Source organism: Trichosurus vulpecula, chromosome 1 (assembly GCF_011100635.1).
Source record: "Trichosurus vulpecula isolate mTriVul1 chromosome 1, mTriVul1.pri, whole genome shotgun sequence".
Lineage (NCBI taxonomy): Eukaryota > Metazoa > Chordata > Mammalia > Diprotodontia > Phalangeridae > Trichosurus > Trichosurus vulpecula.
The window spans coordinates 179,130,030-179,152,256 of record NC_050573.1 but is presented as its reverse complement, the minus strand read 5'-3'; the positions used below and the strand labels follow the sequence as shown (position 1 = coordinate 179,152,256).

General features: G+C 35.8%; 1 protein-coding gene across 2 annotated transcripts in view; it reads right to left on the bottom strand.

Annotated features, from left to right (window-relative positions):
* Nucleotides 1–6,580: 6,580 nt before the first annotated feature.
* Nucleotides 6,581–22,227, bottom strand: part of HIVEP1 (HIVEP zinc finger 1) — a 182,445-nt gene continuing 166,798 nt past the window's right edge. For both annotated transcript variants that reach the window (XM_036752792.1, XM_036752783.1), the window contains exons 8-9: nt 10,399–10,898; nt 6,581–8,285 (exon numbers count right to left, since the gene is read on the bottom strand). In XM_036752792.1, the coding sequence (XP_036608687.1) occupies nt 7,107–8,285; nt 10,399–10,898 (1,679 nt within the window). In that variant the 3' untranslated portion in view covers nt 6,581–7,106. The remainder of the gene's footprint in view (nt 8,286–10,398; nt 10,899–22,227) is intronic.

Sequence of the window (22,227 nt, the reverse complement as noted above, 5' to 3'; positions counted from 1 at the left end):
TCATTTCCTTTTTGGATGGTATTAGTAGACCAGTAGGTCAAGGAGAATGCAGTAGACATATTCCTAGATTTCACCAAAGCATTTGATAAAGTCTTTCATGTGTTGTCTACGGACAACATGGTTGTGGTCCAGTTCAATGGTGTCAACTTCAAACAGAACCAGGGGCCACTACATAAGGATCTTTGTGGGCAACATATTGACTTAGTTTTAAAGTGAAATGTTATCAATATTTATTGTATCTTTATTGGCTAAATACTTTCCAATTACATTTTAATTTGGTATGGGCCACAGCTGGCATTGCTGTTGGGCCATGTGTTTGACACCTCTGGTCTGCATGATAACAGTAAACTGAGAACTTTGTTGAATGACCGGACACAAAGAATATTCACCAATGGATCACTGCCATTGTGGAGAAAGGGGTTTAACATTGTGCCTCAACGATTTATCTCTGACTGCGCAGTTTGCAAGTTTTCTTATTGACTTGGATAAAATTATAGATGATATCATTAAACTTACTGGTGTGAAGCTTGGGGAGATATGCAAGGAAATTTATCATAGACTAGAAAAGTGCTCTGAATCTAATGTAATCAATGCAAAGGCATACATTGGGTTAAAAAAATCCCAAATTAACTACGAAGGACCTATGAAGGAAGACACTATCTGCATCCAGAGAAAGAACTGATAAATAGAAGTCTGTATAGAATGAATTTATGTGTGTGTATACATACACACCTTTGTATCTAATGGTAGCCAGCTCTAGGGCAGGGAGAATGGAGGGAAGAAAAAAAAGATAAAAAAGAAAGTTACATGGTAACTTTAACATATATTTAAAAGGAATAGCAAGTTGTACATGATAGATTTGCACTTTCATGTACAATCATCTTTTTTTCTATTCTAATGTTATGGAAATGCTTTTTATTTCTTTAATAAATAAATAATAATAATAAAAATATTCAGAATAAAATAAATAATAAAAAGAATCTAGTCCGCAAGTACTAGAAAAGGAGCATGTGAGCAAGACAAAGTTGTGTTTAAAGAGATCTGGGAGTTTCACTGAATTGTAAGCTGATTGTGAATCACTAGGGTAGTATGAACAGAAAGAAAAGGTAATGTTATTCCAAGCTATGCTAAAAAAGGCATTGTATACAAAATGAGATTACAGTCCTTCTGCGCTCTGTTCTGATCAGACCATGTCAGGAGTAGCGTCTTCAGTACTGGCTGCCATATTTTCAAGTTGGAGCATGTCCAGTGGGGAGGGTAAACAGGATGGCGAGAGGACTGGAGGCCATACTACAAGAGAATTAGATTAAGGAACTGGTAATATTTAGGCTGGAGGAGGGGAGGAAAAGACACAGGCTGGACAAAGAGTTATCTATGCATCTGGAGGGCTTTCATGCAGAAAAAGGATTGGACTTCTTATTCTTGGCAGTGGACAAGAGTTTCTAACATTCTGGGTGTCATGGACCCTTGGTAAAGCCTGTGGACCTTTTCTAAGAATATTTTGTAATTCATAAAATACATAGGGTTACAAAGCAAAGAAATTATATTGCAAGTTATCTATCATCTATCTATCAATCTATCTAAATCTGGCTGTCTCCCTATTGTAAGTTTACATGCTCTAAGTTGAGAATCCCTGTCCCAGACAGAATTTGGAGCATTGTGTAGAATTTGCAGAGGCATGTTTTTTGCTTGCTATGTAGGAAAAATTTTTTCCCCAAAACTTAAGGATTTTCCAAAAGTGGAATGGGATTGCTGCGGGACTTATTAACTATATGGACATGGGAAAGTTATTTAACCTTGCTGTTGTCAGAGGACTTGGATTCAAATTTCACTACTACTGTGTTTTCTAGCAAGTTATTTAACTGATGTGAGCTTCATTTCCTCATCTGTAAAATGAGGAACTAAACTATATGGCCTGAGGTCCTTCTGGTGCTAGTTACGATCCCTCTCCTTGTATAAATAATTAAATTTAGGCATATTTGTGACATTACAACATATACTTGTAGGAAGAAATTATAAATGATTATTACCCCACTGCTTGTCCAATTATTCAATCTGGTAATGCCTATTTTTTTCCCAATCTCCATTCTTGCCAATAGACTTGACAAGTGAGAGACTTATGTCACTGCCACCACCATGATGAAGGTTCTCATAATCTTACACCTCAACTATTAACAATAGTCTGTCTCTGCCCCACCTCTCCCTAGCCCAGTCCATTCTGTGCTCAGCTATCAAAGGGATATTTCTAAAGTATCACCTTCCCTACTCAATAAACTCCAGGGGATCTAATTTTTAAAAATCCCTTTTTGACATTCCAACCTTTTATAAACTGCCCTACTTCACCACGCCCCCCCCCACCCCTTACTTTTCATTGACTTTCATATGATTCCTCCCATATGACACTCCATCTCTCAGTGCAAGTTCACTGGCTTTTCCCTCATGCCTAGGACTATTCTCTCATCTCTGCCTCTTGGCTTCTTGTAAAGGCCCAGCTAAAACCCCACCTTATACTGGAAGCCTTTCCTGAGCCCCCTTAATTCCAATATCTTCCCTCTGTTGACTGTTTCCAATTTATCTTGTAGAGTTTGTTTGTTCATGGTTGTTTGCATGTTATCTCCCTGTTAGTAAGTTCCTTGCACAGTGCCTGTCACATAGTTGGCACTTAATAAATTTGCACTGTACTTCTCTAGGATGTGATTATTCCCTGACCTTGACATTTTATGACACCTGGAACAAAATAACATTTTGGTCTGATTTGGCAGTTCTCTGTATTTCATTATTTGTGAGTTATTCACATTGGGAATGAAAGATCAAGAAAAAGCAATGCTTTCTGAAGAAAAGTCAACTTCTAAAGCAGCAGGTTAAAATTAATTATAGTAATTCTAAAAGCTACTTTGCAAATGATTTTTTCATTTAAAAAGTGATGGCTCAAATGTTTATACTGCTTACATTTCTAATAGATAATATGCTACAATACATAATTAACATATTTTCTTATTTCAATACCAACATCTAAACAAATTAAAAGCTAATAGTTAATATTTCTAAAGCAATAAAAATAATCAATTTTAAAAGTTTATTCATATGATAATGCTTAAGGGTACTGCCATTATCAATCCCACCAGAAACAAGAATCCTTAATAAAAGTAGTTAGGTTGAGTTTGAAAAATGCAGCGATTATCTGAATTATAAAATCACATCAAGTTCCATTTAAAGTGAGCCAAGAATAAATGAACGTACCACACACGAGCTACTCAAGGGTTTTAACATACCAGTATATCATCATTGCATACTTGCCTGAAGTCTCCTGTGGATGTGACATACTGCTATGTACCCTACTGCCAAAAGTTACATTAATTCTTTTTAAAGAACACTTAAAAATGGATAGCAGGAGGAATACTTCAGATGGAAACGAGAAGCTTTTAACTTTAGAATAAAAATCTGATGTTACTGAACAGCATGAACAGGTTCAGGTAACTCTGAAAGAAGACAAGATGTTGGAGTACCTGAATCTATGGCACAAAATATTATGAAACGTGCAGGAGAAATAAAAGAATAAAGGAAAATTTGCATTATCTTTTTTTTTTGGTTTGCAAACAATTAGGAGGAATGGAAGTGTTGCAATGATTGAAATGAAATTTCTTTTAGTTGTATGAAGACTACAATAAAAAACACACAATTAAGACAAAAGTTTTAAAATTATTTAGGACACTGGAAGGAAATGGAAATGGAGTGGACACTAAAGTAACTTTTATCGTAAATTTTGGCTGGTAAATCACGTTAAAAATCGAGTTCCATTGCCAACTGTTAAAATTACTGGAGAAGTAACCAGTGTAGATGAGGGCATGGCAGTTACATATCTTGATATTTGGAAGAAAATAATCAAAGGTAGATAGTGATAATGTTGATGAAATGGGTTTATTCTGGAAAAGGATACTTTACAAAACACACATCTCTAGGGAAAAAAAAAAAACTCAACTTAGATTTAAAGTGTCTAAGGATGACCTGATATTTTTATTGGGAAGTAATACAGAAGGGATTTTAAATGACAACCAATGCTTGTTTATCAGCCTTGAAATTCTCCTGCTCTGAGAGGCTACAACCACTGATTGTTTCTAGTACTTTAGCAACCAAATAAGAAAGCCTGGGTGTCTAAAACTGTTTCTGAAGACTGGTTTTCAAGTTATTTTAGTACAGATGCTGAAAAATACTGGATAGATCACAACAGTGAATTACTAATTTTAGCTAATGTCTCAGGTGATCCAATTACACTTGATTCACTGTATGAAGATGTAAAAGTGTTTAAGAAATTGACAAGGATGCTGAAGAAACAGATAACATGCAAAAAAGGAGTTCACTCTCAATTTGAAGATTTTTTTTGAGCTGCATAAGTCATGAAACCAAAAATTACGGATGCTGATCCTGTCAATTGAGGAAGGCAAATTTCACCAAGATGTGCATAAAGTTCTCTGCACCTGCCAGCATATGTATGAAGATTTAAAGAGAAGGCAGTTAAATATACACTGCTGAAATATTTTAGACATCAATAATGATATTTTTGTCACATCAATGTAGCTGTATCTTCAGTAATTAGATTAAGTAACATTAACATTTTAAAAATTTACTTTAAATAAGTACTTTATTACTTTGGACTAACTGAATTAGGAAACACATTTTTATTACTCTTTGTTATATTAATAAAGAAGTTATTTTAAAAATTGACTGCATATTTCCATTGGGTTGGAACCAATCACCATATTTTCCATATAATTATATCTTTGGATAGTGCAAATTCAAATAATGTGACCATTTAATGGTCATTATTCACACTAATTGGACCTTGTATATTTAAAACAATTTGCAAAGGAATATATAAACATATTAAATATTTCACATTAAGAAAGTTCAATAAAAAATGAACGTGAAGATTCAACTCTGAATTATTAGGCATCATCTTATAAGCTACATACATCACACTACTTTCAAATTTGGAGAAATCTTATTTTTTCAGACATATTCATGCAATACATAGGCATATATATACACATATACATGCATATATACACCCCACACGTATATATAATATATACAATATCTCTATCTATCTATCTTTTTTAAAGAATAGGTCTCCCCATCTCACCCAGTCTGGAAGTGCAGAAGATGCTCACAGACTTGATTTCACCACTGATCAGTTTCTGACATGGGCCAGTTCCCTCCTCAGGTAATCTGGTGACTTCCGCTGCTTCTTGGGGTTCATGATACTGATTCTGAATTTAGTGCATGACCAACTGCAGATCAGAACTCCAGAGCTTGAGATTCATCAGCCTTAGTCTCTCCAAAAGCTTAGGGTTATGAGAATGTGCCACTATGCCCGGGCACATTTATGGTATTGTTAACTTTTTTGAAAATCCAGACAAAGCATAAAAGGTTGATATATAGGCAATACATATTGTTAAATGTGGCTTTTTAGAAATTTTTAGGATTATTTAAGGAATACATTTATAAGGCAATGCAGTCCCATTACAGTTTAGGAATATTTAAAAATCTTTCAGTCACTGATTTTAGCATATAATAAACAAAACACATAATTGTGGAATGCCAGTTTTTATTATTTTGATAAAATCTGATCCTTAATTTGCTGAAGTTTAACTGATTTTAAAAATGTTGACTATAATTCATGCTACATTACATTAAATCCTGAAAAAGTTAAATTTGCACATTAAATATCACATCAACTTCAAATTGCCAATAACCTTCAAGGAGTAAGCATTTTAGGGCTTTCTAGAGAATTCAAGTAAGCCTGCCCTATCCATGAATCAAACTTCTTTCAATTATGGTATTTAAAAATTCTTTTCTTCGAAGACTACCTATCTCATGGAGGCATTGTGACAAATTCCTGCAACTTCTTTGTTCAGAGGTATTTTGAACAACAAATCCTTATTTTATTTTCCTGAAAGAACATGGTGAAATTAAATTTCTTAAAGCTGGCAGTTAACATTTCCTGAAACAAAGTTGTTAAAAGAGACTATTGGGAAGTAGTATTTAGTATTCTTAAAGCCTGGTATGTCTTCCTAATTTAGCAGAAAGCTGACAAAGGTGGATTACAGGTGGAAAAGATTCTTCAGGACAATGGGAAACTTGCTAAATAATAAATCACATGTACACATTACTGTCAGTGAACTACTTTTCATTGGTTGCATCCAAACCATGCTCTCAAGATACAAATTTTTTTTGTACTATGTTTTATTATTTTTTATAAAACATCTTTATGTTCACATTTTGAAATTACAACTGAAATGCCCATTTTAAACTAAATCCCCTTTGCCTTTTTATTTAGTGCCAAGATGTTAAGAAACATTTTTATCAAAATAACCAAGCATAATACTGCCCATGATTAAAAAAAAAATCTCTTGATGGTATTAACTTTAGTCCCAAATGGCAAAAACAATAATTCTATTACATCCCTCCCCACTTTGCTACTCAAAAAAAGAGGGTGGCAGCATACTAGACCTAAGCATGAGGTGAGTCTGCTGCTCCCTAATCCCTGGATGGCATAAAGAAGGCACAACGTGAACAATGGTAAAGTCAGTAAACAAAATTTTACTGGAACATTTCATAACACAGAGAAATTCTGTCTGAAGTGTAAAGCTACTGTCTTACACGAGAAGATGGAGAGACCCATTTCCAAGACTAATATGGATACAATAAATATGGAGTTTTACATACCAATCTGTACACAGAAACTTTCCCCTACAACCATAAAAATTTACATTTAACAGTGCAACATATAATTTAATCATTTGATTTGACATAAGATGTTTTACTTACTAAACACAAGCAGCTACCTGGTTTTCATATACATATATAATATGTATTTTTATATATAGATTTTTTTCAACAATCTGTACAAGTTTCTAAACATAAAACTCCAAAAAGGCACAATTGTCTATACAACATGTACAAAAATGGTTGGAGCTGACAAGAAACAACAATTATTGGTCAAAATTTCATGATTGCACAAAGATTAATAATGAATTTGTGTCAGAAAAAATGTGCTTTAAGGAAAGAGAGGTTTGCAAAGAAACCTTTAAGTGTTATAAAAAAATCTAGGTTGCTATTACAAGCCTGTCCTCATCATCATCGCTACTGACATCACTAAACTGCACTGTGTTCTGTCTGCGGGGTAGGCTGGGGGGCCTGTGCACCTGCCTCTCTGGAGAGAGTGCCCGATGGCCCGGTGACGCCGCTGCACCCTCAGCCTGCACTCTCAGGGGGGGCTCTGAGCTGCAGCCCTGTCTGCCCTGCTGAGAAGTGGCTTCATGCTTTGGCGTCCCATGATTTGCCAAGTCAGTTGTTTCAGTGTCAGTTTTACCTGTGCCATCAAGCTTTCCATGTTCTCTTGGAAGAGTGGGCTCGGATGAGTCTTTTCCATTGTACCGATGGGCTTTAGGTGACCCCTGAGGAGATACAGCAACGGCATTCTGACTGAGATCCGCTGCAAGAGTCTGTTCTGGTTGAGTTTCACATGCTTTGTTTTGGGAAGCTGGTGTTTCAGGTACTCCCTGTCCATCCACAGTTACTGGACTAACTGAAGGAATTAAGGTAGGCAGTGCTATGTTCAATATTTGTAGGCCTGGAATGTGTGTGTGAGGGCTAGGATTGCTTTGGGCAGAAGGGTTTGCAGTCAGAACTTGAAGACCTACAGCATTTAGTGCAAGTCCTGAAGGATGTACTTGAGGCGTAATGTTTGTGTTGGCTAGGCCTAAAATATTCACAGTTTCCATGCTTAATGGTGGAAGAGTTTGCAAGCTTGGCGCACTGAGATTTTGAAGGCCTGGGACACCAATCTGACCAATGGGAATACATGGCATGACACTGTTTAATTCAGCAACTCTAGCTGGATTTGTAGTGCCAGAAACTTGCATGGCCGGATCCCCAGGAGGACCTGTAGTTCTGTGAATCACCCCAACAGCTGGAATAGTAAGTTGCATGGGACCGGCTTGAATTGGTACAAATGTGGAGTATGCAGTTAGGCCAGCAGGAACCACATGGATTCCCCCGACTGGAATCATGCTAAAGGGTGTCCTGGTTTGTTGCTGTGAATGCAGAGGAAGATGGCTAAACAAATGAGTCTGAGGAGGCATCAATTCTGTAATATGCTGCAGAGGTATTTGCTGTTTCTGTTCTTGTATCTTAGGATAAGGTGAAGCCACTGAAGGGACCACCAGTGTTGTCTGGGTGCCATGGTCCACTGCTGGAGAAGGAAGTTGCAGAGAGGGTATATTCTAAGGAAAAAAAGAGAGAGAAAGAGAGATGGAGAAATAAAACTTCACTTTTTTGTAATGTTTTGTGTGGCAAGGGACTCAAATTTTGCAAAATGATAATATGGATTCTATTTTTTTTCTAACCACAAATTTACACAGGGCAAAGAGTTAATTTGGTGAATTAATTTCCAAATTGCAATGAAATCTTTCATCGAAAAATTTTAACAGATTTATTGTCCCAAGGATATAACTATATGGGCATAAGAGACTTCAAGAAAATAAAAAGTTTGGGGATAGATCATAAAATCATGGAAAAAGTCTCAGAGTGAAGGGCAATCTGGTCCTATCTCCCTCAGAACATTATAGATCTATTCATAGATTTAGAGCTACAAGAGACCTTAAAGGTAATTTAAATCTACCTTCTCAATTTTACAGGTGAGTAAACTGAGGCCCAAATAGTTGAGGTGACTTGCACAAGTCAAAGAGGTACAAAGTAGCAAAGTCAAGACCCGAATTCAGGTCCCCTGACTACAAATGCATGGATTTTCTCATTATGTCTTATTGTTTCTCAATTGTTTTCTGGGCATCAATACTCTCTTGAGTATAACTGAAGGATATACTAGTTGGCTTAAAAGATCTCTGGAGAACCAAATTCTGAAAGAACAATTCTTTTTATTCAGTGTTAACCTAACATAGACTAAAATATGTTTTAAGCTCAAATTTCCAATTAGTCTCACTGTGGTACTTATATATTCCAAAGACAGCCAGGTTCTGTGTCAGTGACAATAGCATCGCAGATTCTTCATAGGGATAATCACTATACAATAACTTTAAAGTGGGCTAATCACAAATTGTGGAACTTCATGTGACTTAGAATCACAGAATTTTAGAACTGAAAGTGCAAGCCATTTGGTCCAAACCACATTTATGCAGAACCCTTCCCACCAGCACCTTTGGCTCTATTTATCTTTATTCTAAAAATACTGCTCCTTATTTTCTTTTCTTTTAGCATGTAACCTCCTTGTGAACAGGAACTGCTTATTCTCTGTATTTGTATCCCTAGCACCTGGAAGAGTTCCTTGTGTAGTAGAACTTAACAAATGCTTGTTGGTTAACTGAGATGAGTCAGATACAGGAAGGAGAAGAGGTTGAGAATGGAGGCTAGAGAAATCCAAGTTGGACTGGAATTTATTAAGTGGAAGAGTGTGAGATAAGATTTCCCAGGCAGAGACTGTAGCAATATTGGTTAAGACTGTCAGTGCCAGGCAGTAGTTTTTACACTATTTGATGGACAAGGAGGAACTATGGAGAGTTGGGTTTTTTTGATAATAGAGTGACAGGAAGAAGCAGCATGTTACTAAGATTATTCAGATAGAAATATGAGAATGGGCTGGAGAAGGAAAAGACAACGCAGGAAAACTAAGTGATTGCCTAAGTGATCATCTAAGTGATCAAAGATGAAGGTCTGAATAAGAATGTTACAGGCAGGGGCTGAAGAGGTGAAAAAGGATGTCATTGGAGTAAAAGAGATCTTCAAGTAAGACAAGATTAGAATTCTAGAGCACAAACTCAAGGAGCGAGAGGAGCTTGAGAAACTAGCAAAGGAGATAGTTTCCGAGTCTTCATTTAAATGATTATCATCAATAACTCTCATTAACACTTTAAAATTTTTTTTCAAAGCAATATATAAGTAGTGCAAGTAACAGTATCTCCATTCTACAAGTAAGGAGACAGGCTTCCACAGGCTATATAAGTGACATGCCCAAAGTCACACAGTGACTCCAGTTTTTTTCCTACAATGTGACATATATAAAATCAAAGAACAATGACAAACATAGCAAACCAATATAACTTCTGAAGAACTGTTTGGTATTTGTTTAGACATAAGAATAAAGAAAATAAAGGATGCGAAACATAATTAAAACAGATGAGAAAAATGAGGGAACAAATAAAATCAATAACCTGCATCTAGCTATAATAAATGCTTTCACTGAAGCTGCACAGCTGATCCAGTGTTACCATCAGTAATTAACTTGGATAGCATATTCATTATTTTGAGGCTCTTGCTCCTCTATGCTTAAGATATATTTTAGAAACTCAATATATAATCAGAAAACAAAAAGAATCTATTTACCTGTGTTCCACTAGTAGGCTTTCCTATTGTAGCACTTCCTGCTACTTCTTCTGCATCAGGATAGTCTATGGACATTTGATGGCACGGTGATCTGGGAGCAGCTTCAGGGGACTGAGTCACGTCTCCACTAGTCACCTTCTCCTGTGCAGTCTCATCTTTTGTACTGTGCTGCCTCGTTATCACTGGTGATCTTGAGCTCCTACCATCTGACTGTACTGAGCTAAGTATGGTCATCTTTGTGAGCAGGGCTTTAGGCAGAGCATCCATAGGATCTGAGTGTACCCCAGAAAAACACTCCGTTATTCTACTTTCCTCATCAGCACTTAGAGACTCCTGAAGACCACTTCTGGACAGATGGTGCTGAGGGCTGGCTGTAACTGAAGGTGCTGCAGATAGAACCGATTCACTTTGGCTGTCTTCATCATCTTCTTCATTTTCATTCTCATCATCATCGGGACCATCAGAATCTTCAATCTCATAACTAAACCTTTGCTTTTCACCTGTTAAAAAAGCCCAAAATTGATAAGCTATAAAAGTGCTTTGAGAATAGAGTGTAAATAACTAATCAATATTTAAGCACATGTTGTGTGTTTCCTCTCTGTGGAAATGTGAATGTAGCTCCCAATGCAACATAGGTGAGGACATAAGACACATGCATGAAACAACTGGAGAACAAGTGTATGGAACTAAAAACATTCAGAATTCAGAAAAGGGATCAGTATAGGCTAATTTAATCAAGGATAACCGTAAAATTTGTTGCCAGAGAACTCTTCTAAAGCACAGCATTTATATAAACTCATATACTATTTTTCTGCAAAAAGAAGAACCTGCAAAGATTAAATGAAGTCTGTCTTATGATAAGCTGCCTGAGGACAGAGACTGCATTAATTTTTATGCGGCATCTCCAGAGCCTAACACAAACTCTCTCACACACAGAGAGCAGGTGCTGAATAACTGTTTGTTGAACTGGTTTGACTTTCTTTTAAGCTCATAACAACCAAGAGTTTTTAAAACAGTGCAACTTTCTACACACACACACACACACACACACACACGTATGTATGTATATATAAAATCCCTTGACACTAAAACATCAGAATACAGGCAAACGAGTCAGTTTGTTTCAATCTTTAACAGTGGCATGTTATGGAACATGTATTTAAAAGGGAGAGGAAGGTAAAGAAAAATCATTTTAAAAACAAGCAAAAAGTATTTTTTCTTGGATGACTAAATTGCCTGAAAATTGTTACATTTTTGTTCAATATAACCTTTACATCATAAAGCACTGGATCTAAGGCTACCATTTGGATTTTTACAATCTTTTTTTTTTCAAGTGCTGTAACTAACACTTATGCTACAGGACTCAATCAAATATTTACTGAAGGCCTGCTTTGTACTCAACTGTAGCACTCTTTAAAAAACAAAACAAAACCTACAATCCTCTGATAATCAGTGAAAGCAATTCAGAAAGTAAATGAACAGAAATTTAGCATTCAGCTTCTGAAGCATTCAAGGAATTGCACTTACTCACATGTGCCATTCTTAACCATCTTTCAATAAATCCTCCATAGAAGAACCACAGTAAAACCAAAATAAGTATTTCCTGCAAGATTAAGAATGTCAAAGTGGATGGAAATTCTTACCTTATGATTTAGGATTGGTATTAAGAATATATGGCTAACATATGTGACATAATTTCAGAGTCAGTGGAAAGACTTTTTCCCCTTCCTCCATCACCTCTTGGATCTACTGGATGGATAATGCAACAAATTTGGCAAGTAAGAGATTTTATTACTCTAGTTTTTCTTTTCACCTTTAGTTAAAAATACAAATAGTAAAGGGAGAGAACCATCCATTGAAACTTGTTTAGTCTGAATGAGTTTTAGTAGATCCTTTCAAAGACAAAACAAGGGGGTATTGAAGTGGGGTGAGAGGGGTGGGGTAGGTAGGCAGGGGGAGACAGAAATTACAAGAACAGAAGCCAGAAAAATAAAAACCTTAAAGCCACATTTATGTTGGTATAGATAACTCTTGTCCTACTTCAACACTCATCACCAAGGCATCCAGGACTATTCCACTCTCTTCTGATCTCTGAACCATTCATGAGAACCTATGCAGGACCCTTCTTATTCCAATCTCCACACTTCTCATCACTTAAGCTTCCTCCTCCTAGTTACTATTTTTAAAGAAAGTTTTATTGATGTGTTTTATTTTTACATTACAAACCTTTCCAGACTACCATGATTCCAGAAGGGCTCTCATTTAACAAAGTAAAACTAACAAGACAGTGACCTCAACTGAAAGTGCCTACTTTAGCACTTCTCTTTTCTTTTAAGGAACAGAAATCTATTTGCTCTCCTTCTGACCCTAACTCCATTGAAAAGATGAAAAACAAGCAAAACAAATTTCCTCACCGGCTATATATATAATATATATGTTTCATTCTGCCCCCTAAATCTACCACCTCTGTCAGGAGGTTGACAGTATGTTTCATCATGGATCCTCTGCAACCATTGGTAATCATCATAGTTCTTACAGCTTTCAAAGTTGTTTGTCCTCACATTATTGATATTGTTTTCCAGGTTCTGCTCGTTTCATTCTTCATCAGGTTATAAAAGTCCTCAAAATTGTTCACTTTCCTGTTACTAATGTTATAGGATAAGCTGTTCTTTTGGCTCTGCTTGCTTTACACCAATTCATAAAAATATTTCTAAATCTCTAAGAAATCATCTATTTCCTCATTTCTTACAGTATGACAGTGTTCCATCATATTCATATAACCACAGTTTATTCAGCCATTCATCATCTGATCATCCCTTTAGTGCAGTTTTGTTTTGTTTTTACTATCACAAAAAGAACTACTATAAATATTTTTGGCTATGTTGGAACTTTTCCTACTTTTTTGATCTCTTTTGGGCATAGGACTAGCAATGGTACAGCTGGATCAAAGGGCATGCATTGCAACTTCTTGTATTTAATTGTAAATTTCTTTCCAGAATAGTTGTACCCATTCACAGGTCCACCAAGAGGACATCGATTTGCCTGTTTTTTTCCACAGCCCCTCCAACAATTATAATTTCCCTCTCCTATCATCTTTGCCAATCTGCTGGGTGTGAAGTGGAATCTCAGAATTGCTTTAATTTGCATATCTCTAATTACTCATGATTTGCAGCATTTTTTTTTTCATATGTCTATAGATAGCCTCGATTTTTTCCCCTTGAGAACTGTCTGTTCATATCTGTGCTCTATCAATTGGGGAATGGCTTTTATTCTTACAAATCCAAATCAATTCCTTATATATCTTAGAAATGAGACCATTATCTGAGAAACTTGCTACAAAGACTCTTTCCCCAGTTAATTATTTCCCTTTTAATCGTAGCTTTATTAGATGTGTTTCTGCAAAAATTTTAAAAAATCAAAATTACCCACTTTCTTTCCTGTGAGCCTCCCTATCTTTTGTTAGGTCACAAATGTTTCTCCTATCCATAGCTCTGATAGGTCATTTTTTCCAATGTTTCTCTAATTCCTTTATAATGTGACCTTTCCACTCGGCACTTACCATGGTAAAAGGCATGACATGCTGGTCTAAGTCTAATTTTTTCCATACAAGTTCTTGTCCCAGTAGCTTGGGTCTTGGTATTTATTGAACTAGGGTACTAGGTATATTTACTTCTATATGTTGCATACCTAACTTGTTCCACTGATGGATAAATTTTTTTAAACCAGTATCAAATTGTTTTGAGAACTGCTGTTCTGCAGTATAGTTTGAGATCTGGCACTGCTAGGCCCCCTCTCACTTCTTTTTTATTATTTCCCTTGAGATTAAAAAAATTTCCCCTTCCTTCTTATGAATTTTATTATCTTTTTTTCTGGTTCTATAAAGCAATCCTTTCATAGCTACAGCTAGCTAATCCACTTCTCTTTCATTGTTCAAGTGGTTCCTGAAATTAACTCCAACAGGAAAATTATGGTTTCTCCCAACAGCCCTTGCCTAAAAACTTTTAAGTTACCAGTACAGCAAAATAAAGGTGTTAAACTTGGAAGGCCGGATTTCAGTCTGAATTGCCACTTAGTACTTGTGTGACTTTGGGTTAAGTCACTTAACGATTCTGGGCCTCAGTTTCCTAATGTATTAAATTAAGAGTTGAACTAGATGACCCAAGAACCCTTCCAGCTTTACAACAACAGCCAAGAGTCCTATAAAGTGCCTTTGCGCATTACTTATATGAAATGTCAATACCTACTTTTGTTCAGTTTTGAGTTTAAAAATTTAGTTGTCTGTATATTCTCCTTATAATTCTGTTTCAGATTACTTTTTTTATCTTATAAGCTCCTTGTCAAAAAGGTTAACACATAATTTGCTCTATTTGGTACCTAGTTTTTAATAATGGCACATGCAAATCAATATTTAATAAACAGATGCTTCTGATAACAAATATAATAAAGTTAGAAGGATGATCTCTTATTTGAAACAGAACAAGTCTGGACTTTACTTATGATGTTTTGCCAAAAGTTCAGATTCCTCTTTTCTCAGTCTGTGCTCTTTGAAACAACTTATTCATTTCTTGAATAAAACAATACTTCAATATCTCCAAAGACCTGTGATTTCATTAACACGGTGCTTCAGCCACTCATTCAGATAGTAAGCCTTACATGTTACAGTTGCCATGGCCAAAAACATTATCACCTCACAGCCATCGTCCTACTCATAGGCATTAGCCTTTGAAACAATATGTTGCATTGGTATTGATCAACAAATACAAACGTGTATAGTTTAATAACAGATTTTCCAATCTCATTCAATTTGCAGCTGGAAAGGATTTCAAAATAGAGAGGAATGCTTGTAGAACTATTGTCTGAGGTTAGATTTGAACTCACATCTTCCTGACTCTACACAAAGCTTTTTATCTACTGTACTGCCTAGCTACTTTTTTTCTTTGGTTGGGTCAGCCTAACAAAAAACTACAAACCCTAATAGATTTTTTTAAAAAACAGTCAAAAAGAAAGAGTGGGGTATATGTAATGTACAAACTAGTTTGCTAGTCATTGAATAATTTAGAATTAGACGTTATTCCTTCCATATCAGCATTTGATTCGTGGAAATGGGTATTTTTTACCACTACTACTACCAAATGTTTCGATTATGATAAATTTTAAATGAAACTTTTTTTTGCCATGACAGTAAATAACAGTAGAATTTGAGCATGTTCACTTAATCAAACTTTGCATGGTAAACATCACAGCACATGATGTGTTGCCACAACCTTTGTAAAATGCTAGGTCAACCTGAGCCTTTATGAAACAATGAGGTAGTGGTGGGGAGTTGAAGGGTTCTGAACATCAAACAGATGATTCTGTATTTGATTCTGGAAGTGAGAAGCCTATTAATGCCTTCCATGAGCCATTTTTAGACAATGTAAGTGTACATATGTAAGCTACACGGGCAGCACATCCTGATAGATATGTAACAAATACAGGAAAGCAAAATTATCAATTTTTTTTATTAACTACCACACAATAAAAACTATAATCAATAAATGGCCTTTGAAGAAAGGATTCAACTTTGAAAACTAAATTGTTTCATTCTAAAGGATTAGTATATCAAAAAGCAAATCATAGAAACAATATATAATTATATCAAAGACAGGACTGTCTGTTTCCTCTTCCATTCCCATACCACTTAACCAGGTAGACAGGTCCTAACTAGGGAAGAAGGCTCTATCTCTGCTAACTATAGTGTAACTACAGGTGACAAATTCCTTAGCCTTAAGGCTTTCCTGATTCTGGCCCCAAATTTCTTTCCAACATTACCCTCTATACTCTTAAAGAAACCCTCTAACTCAGCTAGATTACTTACTGCCATCTTTCGACATGGAGTGCTCTTCCTCTAGGCATCTCTCCTTAATAAAATCATACATCTTAGAGGTGGAAAGGATCTCAAAGACAACATGGGAAAAACTTCTGCTATCAGGCAAATAAGGAATTATAACTTACATTAATGTAGTGCTATGAAGTTTACAACTTATTTTTGTACAATTTTGTGAGGTAGTTAGTACAAGTATTATAATATCCCCCTTTTTCAGATAAGATAACTGAAGCTCAGAGAAAGTTTCCCAAGGCGACAAAGTTAGTAAGAGTCAGAGATGGATTTTCAACCTAGGCCTTCTGGCTTTAAGTCCAGCAGTCTTTCTGCTATACCATGTTGCTTCTGAATTATGATCATTTTGTAAATGAGGCAACTAAAAGTCCTAAAAGGCACATGACTTATCTACAGTTAGAAATAACTAGTCAATGTGAAATGAGAACTAGAACCCAGGCAGGGTTGTTTCTCCTACACCAAGCAACTTCTCATCCTTCAAAGCCCAGCTCAATCTTAAGTCAATAAAGCCTTCCTTTGATCTCTCCCTCCTTAAACTCATAGTACTTAGCTTCTGTATCACTTATTTAACACATTATCTCTCATGTCATACCTCTTGTATTATTGCTGTGTATTTGTTTTTTACTGTTTTTTAACTTGTTTCTCCCAATCAGCCTATAATACTGCCTAGAACACATAATAGCTGTTCAATACTTGCTGAATTTTGAAAGAAAAAAGCCAGTCTACAAAGCTCAGATGAATCTGCATATTTAACACTTCATCTGTTAATTTCATATTAAAGTTTTCCAAAAATATTCAATCCAATTTTACATATTTATAGAACTACAGCTCACTAAATGGCTGGACTAATCTAGCAAGAAAGTTGCTTTGGATTTTAATGAAGGAAACTGAATTGTGCATATTTAAACAACATAGTTTTACAAAGGCAGAAAGTATGCTTCAATAGAATAATATACTATATGATTTTTGAAGTCCATAGGTTATCTTAAAGAACAATTTTCATTGCAGTTCAAACTAGTCTTATCAGCACTGCTAAACAGTGACACCTACTGGGGGGAGCTCAACCTAAATACAATTAAGGATGTTGCTCCACTGGTATTAGATAGTCTTTTGCAATATACCTGATATCCATATTACTTTTTCTTTAAACACATATAACTCCTCTTTATCAAGAGATCAGAAATTTTCTAAGATACATTAAAATTATATGTATAAAGTATTTTTAAAAGCTATTCAACAAAAAGTATCACAGAGAGAGAGAGAGAGAGAGAGAGAGAGAGAGACAGACAGACAGACACAGACAGGAGAGAGAGAACTTGCTGAAAAATGTTACAAAGGTGAGGGCTTAATATTTGCTTACTCTGTGATTTAAACATAAAAGCTATCAAACCTGTCCTACTGGTATCTAATTATTTAGATACATGAATACTATTTAATTTCATTGTTTTTTTAAAGTCTACTTATTTCAGTGGAATACAAAAAAATCTTTAAACTTATACTTTTTCTGAAGGTTTTTTTTTTAAAAATACAAGAATGTTAAGATTCTGCGCTCAAGCTGTCTTCACAGTAAGAACGATATAACTGAAAACAATGTTTCCCAGATGCATTTTATCATGCCAAATACTTTACCAGGTCCGGCACTTTAAGGAACATATTAACATTCCTTACATTGTAAGCAGCATTTTGGTGACAAAAACATTCCTTGTATCAGGACATGAAGAGCAAATAGCTAGAGGGGTAATTTTTGACACAAAAGATGAAAACTAAAAAGTATTTACTAATACCCAATGATGACAAACCCAATACAAAGAGTGATAAAAAGCCCCCAAACATATAATCTTACAGAGAAAGAATGTACTTCATTCCTGAAAGAAAAAAAAACAGGATTGTAATTGCTACCAATCAATGTTTATTATATATCATGGTTGGTGCTATACATTCAGACTGACATGTTAAATTCTTAGTTATATTATATTATTAAATTAAATTTAGTTAATTAAATAAAATTAATTTAATTTAAATTATTAAATATTAGATATATTAAAACCTATTTTAAAGGAGCATATTTTACAAAGTTAATAGGACAAATACATGAAAAATCTCTCAGATTAGGACAAAAGTGACAAATTCTAACACTCCTAAATCTATGCCCTTAAAGGATTAAATCAATAGAGAATTGTAAGAATTCAAGAACCCAACATGCAACAAACTGATAATAAGAGTAGTAGGGGATTAGAAAGTTAATCCTTAATTGGATTGTTGATTCACCATTTTCACGTGAACCTTTAGTAAATACTATTTAATGGTGATCATAGAGAATACACTTATTGAAGTTGTTGAATATGGGTACAATGAGGTTTGAGCTGATCAAGCTGGGTAAGGTATCCAGTATAGCAGAGTTAGATTTTAAAATACACAGTAGTGATATTAAACACAAAATAAATTCCATTGAGGCAAATGAAGATTAATACATGTGTGTATATATAGAAAAATACAAGATTTTAAGAATTGGAAATGACTATTCAGAAAAAAAATGGTTTAGGTCTGGGTGTCATAGAAATTCACAAGCTGTCCAAGAGAGCATGGCTGTTCAAAAGGCTAGTATGCAAATATACATACAGTTGCCTTTTTTTTTTTCTGGTGAGGTAATCAGCATTAAGTGACTTGCCCAGGATCACACAATATTAAGTGCCAAGTATGTTAGGTCACATTTGAACTCAAGACCTCCTGACTCCAGGGCTGGTACTCTATCTGTTGCCCCATACAGTTGTCTTTAATACTAAAAGATAACACTTAGGTTGATCACTGTCCACTTCTATCATGAAGAACAAGGTCATAAATAAATGTCCTTTGCACACCATGTGGCTCCTGGGTTTGCAGTCGCACTATTCTTTGGACAAATAGCACTGTTTATGAATTTCAACTTGTTCCAAATGAAGAGCCATCCCATTGCTGATCTCATTCCATTTGTACAGAATTCTAGTGCTACAGTAACAAATGTTTATGTGTAAATAACAGTTATTTAGTTATTTCATTATTATTTATTTTTCATATAGAGGTGTCCCAGTGAAATGTTATACTGAATACTCTTCTTTGTTATATTTCAAGACACATTTGTTATCATGTATAATTTTTTTTAAAAACTCCTGTTTGATATTATGATAAATTGTCAATCAATAAACATTCATCAAGCATCTATTAGGTACCACACACGGTGTGAGGCGCTTGGCACACAAAGGCAAATATGAAATAGTTCTTGTACTCCAGGGGTTTACATTCTATTGGGAAGAAGGAATATAAAGTAAATATAAAACATATCTCAAATAAACAAATGGGTAGGAGAGAATGAAGGGGAAGAGACCAGCAGCAAGGTGGTGGGCACCTTATGAAAAGCCTCATCCAGAAGGCTTTGAGAAGCTGGGGCTCTGGAGATGAGAAGGGAGGGCATTTCAGGCATGGCGGACAGACCTTTGTAAAGTGGTCTGGTGCTTTTTGTCATGTGGGACTTCCGAGCTCCTAGATTCAGTTTTCTACCTCTGTATCAGTGAATCATTTACAAATTTGGTGACAAATTTTAACTTTGTATTTCTTCCATACAAAAATTTTTATGTTTGAGGTTTTGCTGGTGTTAATCTACTTTATGACCTCAATCATTTCCAGACATTTAAGCATACTTTGCTTTGACAAATGGAATACAGATGGAATACCAAAAAATTGCAAAGTTACCACCATCTCTAGGAGTACAGCCACTGAAGCCAATTCTCAATGACTGTAGTATGACTCTCCAAAAAATATGACTGCAAACTTATTTCTATAATCACACTGAAGCTTTATGCCATGAAACAAAATAACATCTACCTATGCTCTTGGATTCAAGTTAAGAAAAGTGCCAAAAATAACAGTCAGACTCTTTGTTATTCATTATGCTAATCAGAAAAGCATTTGATACCACTGCATACCCTACCATATGCAAAGTAGATAGGTGTAAAGTTAGAGGGATACCTCTAAATAACACATACTTTACAATTTTATTAAATCTTTCCATTTCTATGGACCAAGGAGAAGGGAAATGCATTAAGAGGAACCCAAGGAATGAATGCAAAGGAGCAAAAGTCCAAGGGTGTGAATACACAAATTTGTGGTGGTCATCCTGCTAGAAAGCCTGGTCCTTGAGAGGAAGTAAGGGTAACCAGTAAGTAACAGAGTGTGGGGCATTAGACTAACATTCCAGTGAGGTTAGAAGTCATATAAACAGTTAAGTTTGAAGTTAGCATTTCAAAAGTGGCAAAGTACTACACACACAAACACACACACACACACACACACACACACACACACACACACACCCTTTTAGCCTCAGAATCGGTTTATATTCTTGAGTTACCCCTTAGAATTAACTCCCATCCTGGCTAAGGGAAAGCCCGAATAAGTTTATTATCTTCTTCCTAGGCCCTCTTTTCTTCTTCTATATTGTTTTTCTTGGTAATCTCATCAATTCCCACTGATTGAATTATCATCTCTAGGGTGATCAACTTACCCAGCTCTTTCTTCTGACTGCTAGTCTCACAATTCCAAGGGCTTACTGGACACCTCACACTAGCTATCTTGGAGACATTTTAAATTCAACATCTCCAAAACAATACTCATTATCTTTTCCTCAAAACTCTCTTTTCTTCCTAATTTCTTACTACCATAGAAGACACCCCATCCTCTCCCAGTCACCCAGGCTTGCGGTGTGGATGTCATCCTTAACTGTTCACTCTAAATACCCTTTCCCTTCCCCCATTCAATCTGTTCAATCCCATCGATTCTGCTTTTGTAACAGTTCTTGTCTATATCCCTTTCTCTCCTCTGAATCTACCACTCTGGTGAAGACCTTGATCCCCTTACACCTGGACTATTGTGACAGCCTGTTCACTGGTCTACCTTCCTCAGGTCTCTCCCATTCTAATCCACTGTCCATTCAGTTACCAAACTGATCTTCCTAAAGCACAGGTCTGATCATTCCCCCCACCCACTGTCCTTACTCAGTAAACTCTAGTGGCTCCCAATCACCCTGGATCAAATACAAAATCTTCTGTTTGGCTTTCAGATTCCTTTAATAACCTGGCCCCTTTCTACCTTTCCAGTCTCCTTATCCCTTCCACCCTTCTCCCCCATGTACTCAGCAATCCACTGGCCTTTTTACTGTTTCACAAACAAGATACTCCATCTCCCAGCTCTGGGCATTTTCACTGTCTAGGACCCATGCCTGGAATGGTCTCCCTCCTCATCTCTACTTCCTTACTTCCCTGACTTCCTTTTAATCCTAGACAAAATCTTACCTCCTATAGGAAGCCTTTCTGATGGTCCTTAATGCTACAGATTTTCTCCAATTTATCCTGTATCTTGTTTATACCTAGTAGTTTGTATGTTGTCTTTCCCATCACACTGAGCTCCCTGAAGAACAGAAAAGGTTTTCTGTCTTTTTTTTTGTATCCCTAAGCACTTGGCCCATAGTATGTGCTTTTGACTTGTTCATACAATTTTTTTTTGCATGTTGCATCCCCATTAGAATGGGAGCTCCATAAGAGCAGGGGCCATGTCTTTGCTTTTTTTCTGTATTCCTGGAATTTGGCACGGTGCCTGGCATATAGTAGGTACTAAATGCATGTTGACTAAATGATTTTGTTTTTGCCATCTTTTCTGAGCTAAAAGTACAGTGTACTTACTGTGTACTAAAAGTACAGTGCACTAAAAGTACAGCTTACAGAAATAGATTGCACTTTTCTGGGCTTTTTCTACCCAACTGATGAAAATTTAAAGAATATTTATAAAAAAGTCAAGGATGTATCTAATATCTTCATCTTCATCATCATCATCACAAAGGCTTAGTAAATAGAAGCAAACAGAGTTTAAGTTACTTGCCTAGGATCACACAGCTAATTAGTGTCTGCAGTTGGATTTGAATT